Here is a 12,505-nt window from a genome sequence, read left to right on the forward strand (position 1 = left end):
GTAAACGCAGTCATTGCAGCTAAAGGTGGCACAACCAGTTACCGACTGTTAAGGGTAATAACTTTTTCCACACCTACAATTCAACAGTTTGTTAATAATGTGAAAATAATACTGTTATTGCTTTTTCTGTCACAGACCATCTCTTTACAAAAACAGAACTGACAAAAAAAAAAAAAATCTAATTTAATATGGAAACACTGCAAAAAACAAGAAAACTGAAAATAGGCTTTTTTCCCCTCCAAATCACTGTACATCAAACTGAGAAACTACTTTTGTTAAAAGTCAAACAGTTTCTCTTCTGTTACTTAAGATTTTTTTCAGCATTTCCAATATGGCAAGACTACAGTGTATTTTATGGAAGGGCCAATAAAAGTAAATCATGCCGGGGGAGTTAAAGTCTAATTTCTGACTGCACAGTGGAACATCAGCAATGACCCACCTCTTAAGCTTAAGAGTCTCACCATTTCTGCCACTTCTGGTAGCAGCAAGAGCAAAAAGGAACATGTATATAAGCCCTAGAGAATGTTCTGGCTCCAAGACTATCTGTGATTTTAGCATCATACAGTACCATCATAGACAATGAAATAAATGTTGCAATTAATATACTTGAGAGAGCTCATTAGTGATCAGCTTAATTCACTATTCTCTGGTCATATATTTATAGCCTGACAACACAACACCCCAAGGACAGAGCTCTTGCTGTTATCACTCAGCATCAGGTCAGCGCTCAGTAATTCCAAGACTGCAAACTGTAACTTTAGTCACAGTAAAAACTAATACCCCCAACGCATCTCTCTATAGATGAAATACTCAACAGTTGGACCTAAATTGTACCACCTCAACCCCCAACCTCTGGATGCCATATGGCACCATTCAATATTGTTGAAGACAGATTATTTAGGTTTAAAATATTTAGCATAAGTACAACTATTGTAGCAATAAAACAGACATTCAAAAGGGAAAATCGTCCTCTCTGGGACAAACATATATTTTTAGTGTGTTTATGTGCAAATGAACAATATTACTAAAGGCAAATTCTAAACATTTAAAAATTAGTTGACATTCACTACAAGTAATGGTGTTCTATTCTTCAAAACATAAGAAAACCTCAGGACAAAAAAACCTTTCTTGCCAAATAAATAAACCCTTAGAGAACTGCATATCTTTCATTCTCCTTTTTTGCAGATTAGAAGCAGCTACTCGATGTTCCCCACACCGGGTTCACGTTGATCTAGTATGCGCAGCACCAGAGAGGTCCATCCATTTTCAGAAACTATTCAATATTCAATACAGGGTGCTGGTGGTCCAGCACCATACGGTGCAAGGAATGAGATGGGACCCCAGTCTATGGCAGGGCATTCATACATTCAGTAATTCACAGAAGCGTATAGTAAGGATTGTTTTAAATCCACCAATTCACACCTTTGGAATGGGGATGGTATCTGAAGCACATGTAGAAACCAACACAAAGGTGAGATGAACATACAAACTCCAGAGACAGAGGCACGTTTTAACCCAGGTTCAAACCTAGACCCAGCAGCTGTCAGGCACCAGCACTACATTCTTTGGCCCATGTCACCCTGATTCTGAATAAATGTTGCACATTTTTTTCATATATAATATACATACATTACATATGAAAAAATATATACTTTTTTAAATTAAATATAAAAATTGAGACATTTCTTATACTCTTCTGCCCAAATGTTGTACTTCTATGGTACCTTATTTTTCCATCGAACATTCTGCAAAAAAAAAAAAAAAAAAAAAAATTGCAAGAATTAAGGTGAAAATTCTACCGCTGCTAGACAACTGTAAACCTGTAGACAAGTAGGTACAATCCAGTCTACTCAACAGTGCAGTCAGTACTGCAGATTCTGAAATGACCTGAATGTTTTAAGTGAAGGTTAGTTATTTAGTCATTTCATTATTTTTTTCTGACATTTTTCTCTAAAGGAACCACTGCATGTCCTACCATTCCTGCCATGAATGTACACAGAAACAGGGTGTTAGTCCTTGAGCGTTATGGTTGCCCAGCTTTGAGTGTAGGACAAAACCCCTTCCAGCCAAATAATTAACAAAATCGTTATTCTGATTATTTGTAGTTTATGAACACTTCTCTGAATTTTAAAATGCTACATTTATTATATGAGACTGCAATAAGAAAGGCATTATAAGTATTGTATTGTAGCATACATTAATACTTGCATTATAAAATTTACAGCTCACTGTTTTACAATATAAAATTATTTGTACAACTGTAAAAAAAGCATAATTAAAAGAATATCATATCTTTGAAAATAAAAAAAATGAGTATTAAAAAGATCACAGTATTAAGGTTTATTTAAATTTCATTTACTACCACCTGATGCTGTGTCCTATTCCATTCAGAAATGAACCAACACAGAGAAAAAGATAATATTTTCTAGGATTACTTCAGGATTAAAATTACTTTATATTTTTTCTTCCATTATAATGGCATTAAATAGCATTTAATGTGCAAAAACATAAGAAACAGAGGCTTTACTCATTTTTTTTGTTTTTTTTTTTTAATTTAATTAAGATGGTTTTGTCCAACTTTGTGTTACAGAAGAGGGAGTTTTGTCCTAAGGGGGTTTCGTCTGGACCCCCCCAGCTTCATGCCTCACTCCACAAAAACCAAACTGCAGCTGGCCTGAAATCTCGCTGTTGCTCTTTGACACCATGTTTACAACATGTTTAGCTCTATTTCTTGTAGGACCAAAAGTTTTCTTGCACAACGCAGAAACAAAAAATTAAAAGACATATATTGGGGCATGCAGACATACAGTGGTGCTTGAAAGTTTGTGAACCCTTTAGAATGTTCTCTGCTTCTGCATAAATACGACCTAAAACATGATTAGATTTTCACACAAGTCCTAAAACTAGATAAAGAGAACCCAATTAAACAAACGACACAAAAACATTTCCAGACACTTTCTCAAATGTACCTACATTCTGAATATATATGGACATTCATAAAAATATAAAGTGTGTAAATATGAGTTCATACAGTCAGAATCATCATTCATGGCAAGAGTTTAACAATCATGAGACAGCTGAAATATAAACTCTCCAATCCAATCATAACTCATCCCAAAGTGTCAAACTCACTTAGTCAAAACAAAACAGATCTCATATAATCAGACAAAATAAAGGCGCACAGCAAATAAACTGTCCCGCAAAACTCGGTGCTAGATGAAACATTTTTTTTTTTTTTTTTTAGTATGAACCACGGAACATGCCGTAAAAGAGAACCTCACGTTTTAAACAATTGCACATACAGCCTGGCACAGCCATTCACAGAAACATCCTGCAAAAGGAGAACGGCTCTGATTAAACAATTATCACAGGGTAAGAAGTAAACCAGTGAGTTGAAAGCCCAAGCTGTATCCTGCCTCTACCTTCTTAGCACACAGACCCAAACTCTCAGTCCTCTTCTTTTGGGGCACTTTGGTACTTCTATGTAGAGGCAACAGGACGGTGCAGCTACTCACCCCGCGTGCTCGACGGCGAACCCCATCACTCCCCGCATTGAGAAACGGACAGTCGCTTACCACGTGCGTCGGGCAGCGCACCCAGCAGGAGCAGCAGGAGAAGCAGTACGGGCCACGCCATCGCTCCCTTCATCGGAGTTCCAGAACGGCAGTCCTGCAGTTGTCAGCACTGCTCTACACTGGTGCCCTGCAGAGGGACAGAAGGAGGGAATTTCTACTCCTGTGTTGCTCAGCAGCCCACTGTCTTCAGACACCTTGGGGGGAGGGACATAAAGCACATGCTGCTACCTAACACCAAAACCCAGCTAGAAGGGAAGAGACATCAGATTTAAGGGGGTGATGGCAACACACACGGAAACGGGGAGTATCCACACTGTCGACATCTATGACACTTCACACTTGACTCGTGTGCTTCGGAATATAAAGTTTGCTTGTTGTTTTTTTTACTAACACGCTGTTAGTAAACCGTTTGTCGAGACTTAGAAAATCAAGTCATATTTTCTCAGGCAAGTCGTTCATGCGTCTGCGTTATGAATATTAAACAAACTCCTGAAGCCAAAATCATTCCTCTTAAAGCTACTGTACCAAGAAGTGGCAAGATACACTGAAGATGTTCATCCTTCCACCGCCATACTTCACTTCGGACTGCTTCAGAAAGCAAACTGTCCATCATGCCACATCACATCTTGGTCTTCATTGTTGTCAATAGATCTCATGATGCATTTGCCAGGTACTGAATTTGTAGAAGTGTTTGTAGGAGCCAGACCAGGCTGGCCCAGAGGACTGCTGCCTCCCTTTGCTGTGAAAACAGTGTAATGTTACTACAGCCGCTGAGAAGAGTCAGCACTCGGTTAGAACTAGAAGCAGTGGAAAACAAAACAAACTGATAAAAATGATTCGGAATCTAACCAGTATCTGACAACATACATCAAACAATAAGTCAGGTGATGCTTTGATGTTGGAATAGAAATAATACAAAAAGAATGGTTACCCCAGCCCAACTACCCACCACCCCCAGCTCTACCATGCTGTTCTTTCCTTTTCTTCATCTCATCCATCATTCTCAGCTTGCAACAGGGGTTCCCGTGAAAAGGAACATTACAAATAGCCCCCTTTTGCAATTTGCACCCAGCTGCTCCTATGTCCTCCACCCTGCTTCCCTGCGCTTCACTCTACCCAGGTGTCTTTCTGGGCCAGCAGGAGTACAAGAACCTGAACAACTGAAGAGACTGGGAGACGAGGACAGAGGGACCAGGGCAGGTTGCAGGAAGCCCAGCAATATTGCTAAGACTCGAACCCAGTGCACTTCACACGCAAACTCCTTGCTGTCTGACAATTTTGCTACATACGAAAAGCAAGCCAGGTCATGCTGGGATCATCACTATACTGTTTATGAATAGCATATTGCGAAATATACAAAAACATGATCTGTCGCACACAAACACACACCGACACACAAAGACCCTGTAAAACTCCAGTAAGGGTTCTGCCACCCACTGGCAGCTCCCAGCAGAGCTCGATTTGTGTGACAAAGGAGAAAGTCTTCATAAATATGCATCAGCTTTCACAATGGTACTGTGCCTGCTTCAGATCCTGTGAGGCCTGTGAGAGACTCTCACAGCTTGAGTCACTTTCTAGAGGAGGCCTGGCCTGGAGATGCTCTTCACCCTCCCATTCACCAGAGGCCAATCCATGGTGCTCTTGACAGGGAGGTTCAGAGTTCTCATTTCGGTCCTCTCACAGATCCACACAAGGCTAACCTTTAACCCTCCAGGAAGTCCACTGTTCCAGAATTAAAACAAAAAGAAAATCCAGGGTGTCTGAACGGCATAAAAAAAGCTGGAAGCCTGTCTCTGTTCTTCTGCCTTTCCGCCTTCCCACAAGCATGCGGGACTCCGGCCGGAGGAGGGGACGTAAAGCAGCTTGTCCAGCAGGGGCCGGAGTTAATCCCTCGGAACCCCGGCTGAGGTAGGCTGGGACAGGGCAATCGGGGGTAAGGGGGCAACAAGGGAACACTGATGAATTCAGCCTAAATCAGTTTTCAGGAAGGACAAATGTAGAATTTGAATTGCCAAAGCATTTCCAGACACAAAGGGTCACCACAGTACTACCCCCCCCACCCCCACCCTGCACGAGCACATTAAAACTAGATACGGTCCTGTGATTTTGACACGTCATTAAGCACCCCTGGCATGTCTGCATACATCACTTCTGTTCCTCAACAATCAAGCACCGGGTCTGGAACCTCACATAGAAAACTCAAGCCCGAAACACTTCTGTCTGACATTTGCTGTGTCTAATGAATGACTGCAGAGCGACTGCCGGGTTCTGCTGAGGACTAAACTAATCTTCATAACTGAAAGTGGTAGATTCCTCAGCAATTAAAGGAGCAAAGACTGGCTCTTTAAAAATGTTCATTTTCCACACTATCCTCATATCCCTACATTCTACCTCAGTTCTTTAATTTATTGCAATTTTAACATAAACGCGTTGGGTGCATTGCCTTTGTTGCGTCAAATGAGCTACTTAAGTATGGTGTTTGCTGTGCCTCAGCACTGTCACATTTTATTTTGAATCTGATTTTACTGTGTATTCAAACATCAAAAGCAAACATATTCAATGCAGCAAAAAATTAACATAGTAAAACATCAGCTTAGTGTTGCCTGTCACACTACAAGCAATAACTGGCTCAAAAGGTTTACTGTAGACCAATTTCTGTGTTTTTTTTGCCATTAACCTTCATTTTTTCAAGGCAACTTACAATGTTACACAATCAGTTTTTACAAGAACTTACCCATTTAAACAGCTTGTCGAGTTACACAGATACAGGAAGAATGTATCTGCGTAACTCAGAAGTAGTACAGCAGGAATGGGATTCAAACTGGACATTTGGACATTCCGTATTAACAATCGTTATATTACGTAAGCATGATGATATCCATAAAATATGATATTCAAATATATATGATGCATGATTTTTTGCGAAACTGAATATCACTTTCAATAACAATCCATATAACATTGTTCATTTGATGGTGAGCTATTTCCTTCAAGATTAATACAGTGTCTACCATCTGGGGGGGTAACAGAGCTGGTCGTAGCCGCCCAAAACAACAGGGCATAGCACAAACACTTCATGTGCTTCCTTCGACAGTCAAATCATGCCGACAAAGGGATTATGCAGATTGCACTAAGTACATTCCCGACAGTGGCACCACCAGCAGAACTGCTCAGAATCAAGCCCAACACAACCTTAGGGGCCTACAACCAGCTGAGCTGGAAGAATGAGCAAGTAGTAAGAGAGCAGTGGGGGAAGGAAGGGGTGAGGACTCAAAGACCAGAGCAGAATGAGCTTAGCTATACCATTAAGTCATACGGTTGCAAGATCCTGATGAATTAAATTTTTTACAGATTTTAGAACACACATGCTTGTAAAGCCAGAGAACTACCTGGTTCTCACATACCCAGTGAGAATTCGATCTCTCAGAAATCGGAAATGGGCTCCAAGCTGTCAGCTGCGACGCCTACGTCCCACCCGACTGCTGCTTAAACACGGAGGTGCTGGTGGACGAGTCTTCTCTATAATTTACTCTCCGAAGAGGAGGAGACTGCATTCCCTTAACACCATTCAACTATGACAAAACCACCAAAGTACAGCAGCTACAATCACACTAGGATGGTCACTGCCTTGACACATCTGGGCACATTTTTAAAGAATTTCACAGTAGAGCAAGCGGGTATCACTTTCAAAGCTTACTGTAAATACATCACAGTCCTTTTCAGTACATTCCTGCTCTCTCAGAGATGTATCTGGGAAAAACTGACTCACGTTACCGACACCAGCACAAGTACAGACAACTTCGCACACAAATGCACAAACCAAGCCATGTAGCCTGGCACAACAACAAGAAAAAATGCATTATTCTCTATAAGAATGTTGACTTACCATAAGAATGTAACTAATAGGTAAGAAGCAAGTCCTCTGTTCTAACTTTGCTTTGTTACCCGTGGACATAAAAGGCACTTGAAGTACATGCTTGTAAAGTATAGCACCTACATGATGTGGAGTGACCATAAATCCTATTGTTCAAATAAGAACTTTTTTTACGGACAGGCATGACATCCAGCTTCGATTACGTTTGCGCCACCGCCCATAAACTCCAGATCTGCTTTTTCACAACCTTCCAGGAAAGCAACAAATCCAGCCTTTGATCCCAGGAGGTACAACATACCCCTAAGGGCATGTCCCCTCCATGCCTGTCACTACCTCCATCAGACCAAATCACACCCCATACCAGGGCTGATCTGCATTGCTATGGGAATAACTATGAGCCATGACCCCTGTCTGGGTGAATTCTGGGTCACTGCCTCCAAACGTGGCTCCATGTTTCTGCTAATTACGCCTTCTGCCTCTACCCCTCCCGTTAATAATCCTATAATTGATAAAGTAGGATGAACTTATTTCCCCTTATCATAGAGCACACACTGTCAGCTAAACCAGGGCTACAGTAATAAGCATCTGATATAAAGATTATTATTATTATCATCAGTATTATTTATATTTATTATTTACGAGATATTCAGCCTTTGGCTCTTTAGAACTTTGCTGGAATAGCTGATAGTGGAATACCGCAGCAAACTATGTGTAAATATGATTTCATTTCCTAAGTTCTACTAACCTAGTGATTTTCTACAACATTTATGACACGCACCAAATTCTATCTTGGAAAATAATTTTACTAATATGCTGAATCCAAATAAAGAGGGATTTGCTTTAAAAAAAATCAGAAGGACTGAACTGTACAAATTTGATTTCTAAGCCAAAGCTTCAGTCAAATAAACCCACAATTTTACCATTATTTAATTCTTGAGTACTACAGTGAGGTCCTGTCTTGCACTGGCATCCTTCAAGTTGTGACTCCTTTAAACAATCTTCTACCAGCTGCCATTAGCACTCACATTTACACAGTACATAAACAGACAAATCCACAATCATAAAAATCCATCATAAACAGCATTCCAGTGAAAACCAGCCCCCTGCTCATATTCATGGTGTTGGAATCATGAAACCTAAAACAGGCCCTTGCAAATGGGCTTCAATCATCATTTGTGGTTTATTCTCCACCAAAATCTCTGGATACATCTAAGAAGGGAAGACATCCCAAATGATGTAATGGTATGAGCACTTGGTGCACAGAACAAAAAATGGAGCCATCCCAAAATCAACATTTAAGAATTACAGGGTTAACTTCCTTACCAGTGCAGCAGCTGCAGCGTATTACAATGAAAATGATTTTATTTCTATGAAGAACCTTGCAGTCAATAAGACTGTGTAAGAATTAAGAAGAACTTCAAACAGCAGTATGTTCTTAGACTCAAAGCCCAAAAAGAACTTAAACATGTGGGCCTGGGAAAGTGTGGAATTAACTGGAGAAATGCAGGGTGCTTTGCCCATGTTCACAGGCTTTTGTTAGTCCACAGATCGCTGGGAGGTGGCAGCAAGTCCACTGGAAACTCTGTTTTGTAGCCTTAGAGAGAACAAAAAGAAGGGATGTGGAGACAGGAGCAGCTGAGCGTGGACCAAACTAAGGGTAGCTACCTCATTAGTGACACGACAGAACTCAAGCGTCTATGAAACGGGACAGGATGCAACTCACCTAGTCTCTACGTCACAACTCCAAGAAGAATTACAAACAAAAACCACTCTACATTTGACCAAAACATCATTCAGCGCACATCAAAATACCTTGTCAACTACATAGCTATACTAAGACGACGGTTACAGATGCTGAACCAACTGTGCATTTATTGTTGCATTGCAGGAGTAGCCCGTGTCTTGAACCTGCCATCTGAACTTGACCAATCTCAACAGTTTAAATTCCAGGTACAATCACTGGAGCAAAGACACCACGTATTGCACACGTTTACATTTATTCATTTAGCAGAAACTTTTCTCCACAGCAACTTCTAATTTTTTCTAAATATATTCTCAGTCTCTATTCATCTCAGTATAGTGATGTGATGTTGTGGGTACTTTCCCTCTATAACAGCAGTTAACTAAAACAAGGTATGTATTGAATAGCAAGTCAATATTATGCTATAATACACACTCATGTTGCCACTCTCATTTCATAAAAAAACAAGTCAAAAATAATCATTTTATTTTGAGGAATAACGCCACACACACACACAAACAGCAAGAATCTGTTCTGACTGAGAGTGTCCTCATTTTTGCACCGCAATGCAAAGCTCTTGCAAACACTTCTACCTTCACTGTCCAGTACTTGAATTGCTGTTGAAGCTTATACTGTTTACGTAGGCTTTGTTTATATGTTCCTTCCCTGTTATTCATTTTTATTATTGTACCTTTCAATACGAATTCTAAAAAGCTTTATGTTTTTTGCAATGCATGACGTCTGTTCACTATGCACCTCATAAAAATCTCATTTTTTGTGCATGGTTTATAGCAAACATATTTTGTTGTTTGAAAGTAAACACTGTATGAAACGATGTGTAATAACTTGTATTTTTCCTTGTTTGAACACATTTGGATTTCAACATGAAAATAAATCTTTTCCCCTGTTAATCAATCAATAATTAATCACTTAATAACGAAAGCAGCAACTGACAGAATAATCAACATACAGCAGTTGCAGCCCTACTCACAATGCACTTCTTGCAAATCTGGAACTGGAAGCAGTTTATACAGAAAGCAGAAACATGAGGGGAAAACAATGTACAGGCCCTGAGCTGATTACCATCTTTCACTCTATGAGTGACATGACTAACAAATTCAGTGAAGACTCTTGTAGTCCACGGCTACACAGTGCCTTCATTCCAAACGGAATGAAAACGATACACAAGCAAAAGTAATTTATGTCCATACCTCATATAAACACCAGGCTTACAGTTTACAGCTGCTTTTCATCACTCAGACAGCAAACATAAATTAGTTCTGATCTAATTTGGTCGGTTTAGACTTTTTAATATTACCGCGCCTTGCAATACAAAAGGCAGTTGCAATGTTTAGACACTAAATTTTAATTTAAGTAAAAGCTTCATTAAATCATTGCTCAAGCATGAAATTAAGTAATCTGATTTTATACCAAATTTACTGAGGCTGCATTTACATGTCAAGGAGAAACACAAAAGTTCCTACAGATTCCAGTGCTGGGCCTTAACATTCATATAATGTGTTCACACTGACTCTCCTACTGTGCGGGAAGTTGAAGCACAGTCGCCCTGCTTCGCTCATCAGCAGATGTCTAGTTACATTGCACGCTGGGTAAATGCAGGAGAGAGGGGTGGGAATGGGTTCTGCTCCCTTTTACTGATTGCGTCAATAGGCAATAGTAAAGCTTTAAAAGTAGTCAATTTGCCAATTTTGCTATTATAAGACTCTACAAATAAGCAGAAAGGCCTGAAAGGGTTAACTACAGCACCTTCAGAGACTCATTCTTCTGTATGTGTCTCTGTAACCCATCATTTCTTGAACGATTCTGATTATATCACCATTATACCCTGTTATTGTTTTGATAACAGCCTTACGAAACCAATTTAGCAGTCAAACAGTTCACCTCCAGGTGCAGCCATAACAACATACACACCTTTGTAAATAACCGTATTGTTTTATAGTGTTTATTGTATCTTCTTTAAACTATGTTATCGCCATTACATTTGTGGTTCTGTTACCTTAAATGTCTAAATGAGCATCCACAACAACTTACTCCAGGTAAGGGTGAACATACGTGGCCAGTAAAGTATTACCATTATAAGGATTTGCTTTTGGTCCCACGTGGAATTTGTACTGTTATTTATGAACAACTTTACTCAGTCACAAAAAAATTATGTAAAATATTGATTCATGATAAGGAGCAGTACACAAAATATGTGTGCAACAGAGCCACCACAACACTCATTCATGACACTAACAATACTGCTAGAATGTGAAATGTCACTCCCATTTGGGCAATAGCCTTTATTTTATTATTTTTTACTGTTAAATTTAGGTTAGTTTTAACAATTTCATCTGAAAATTCAAAACACTTTCAGAATACATCCTTCTCTAACAGAATTAATTTTCTTATATTTCTTTTGCAAAAAATCACTTCCCAGAGGAAAAAAAAAAATGTGCAACCTAAAATTAATTAAAATAAAAGGGATTGTTATGCATGACCATGACACCACCAGTATATTAAATATGTGTAAAATTATTATTTTAAACTTGCCTTTTAACATTATATTTTCATTTTAAACTCCCATTCATTCATTTACTATCGATAAACACTTGTCCACTGCATGGTCACAGTGCTCTTGAGACCACCCACCAAGCACATGGTGTGACACAAAGTACAACCTGGATGGATTCATTTAGATAATTTAGCTTGATTCATAATAGAAAGAAATAAATCTCCTTACGATCAGCTCACATTTTCTGTGAATTTCACTGGCCATTATCAGCTTTTCATTAAAGTCACTTTTGCAGTGACTAAGCAGCAGCACCTCCTCACTGTCAGCTGATTTATTTTGTCACTTTCATTAGCGATCAACTATCAACCATCAGTCAAAGGGGAACCAAAGTCCAGTACTGACCAAGTAGAGTTCAGCATTAAGCTTTGAGCTGCCTTTGACAAACTGGTTCATTTACAGATACAAGAACAACTTTAATTGCATTTACTAAATTAAAACTATGCTTCTGTCATACAAAGTTGAATGCTGCAAAAACCTTAAAAGGTCTTTTTTGTTTTGAACCAAGTTATTGGCGAGTTGCTAATTTTTTAACTGAAGCACATTGATTAATGTATATTCTTTGAAAAATGCATTGATCCTGTACCACTGCAATATAAATACACATTGTCTGAACCGCTTGTCCCATACAGGGTTGCGGGGAACCGGAGCCTAACCCGGCAACACGGGGCGGAAGGCCGGAGGAGGAGGAGACACACCCAGGACGGGACGCCAGTCCATCGCAAGGCACCCCAAGCGGGATT

At 39.6% G+C, this 12,505-nt stretch overlaps 1 protein-coding gene across 6 annotated transcripts in view; it reads right to left on the reverse strand.

Moving 5' to 3' along the window:
• The window catches only part of bmpr1bb (bone morphogenetic protein receptor, type IBb), a 36,455-nt gene that overhangs the window by 10,815 nt on the left and 13,135 nt on the right, over nucleotides 1-12,505 (reverse strand). For all 6 annotated transcript variants that reach the window (XR_001966175.1, XM_018753266.1, XM_018753247.1 and 3 more), the window contains one exon: nucleotides 3,576-3,702. Coding sequence is in view for 5 of the 6 variants with exons in the window: in XM_018753266.1 (XP_018608782.1) it covers nucleotides 3,576-3,648 (73 nt within the window). In the remaining variant the exon portion in view is untranslated. The remainder of the gene's footprint in view (nucleotides 1-3,575; nucleotides 3,703-12,505) is intronic.

Source organism: Scleropages formosus, chromosome 6 (genome assembly GCF_900964775.1).
Source record: "Scleropages formosus chromosome 6, fSclFor1.1, whole genome shotgun sequence".
Classification (NCBI taxonomy): Eukaryota; Metazoa; Chordata; class Actinopteri; order Osteoglossiformes; family Osteoglossidae; genus Scleropages; species Scleropages formosus.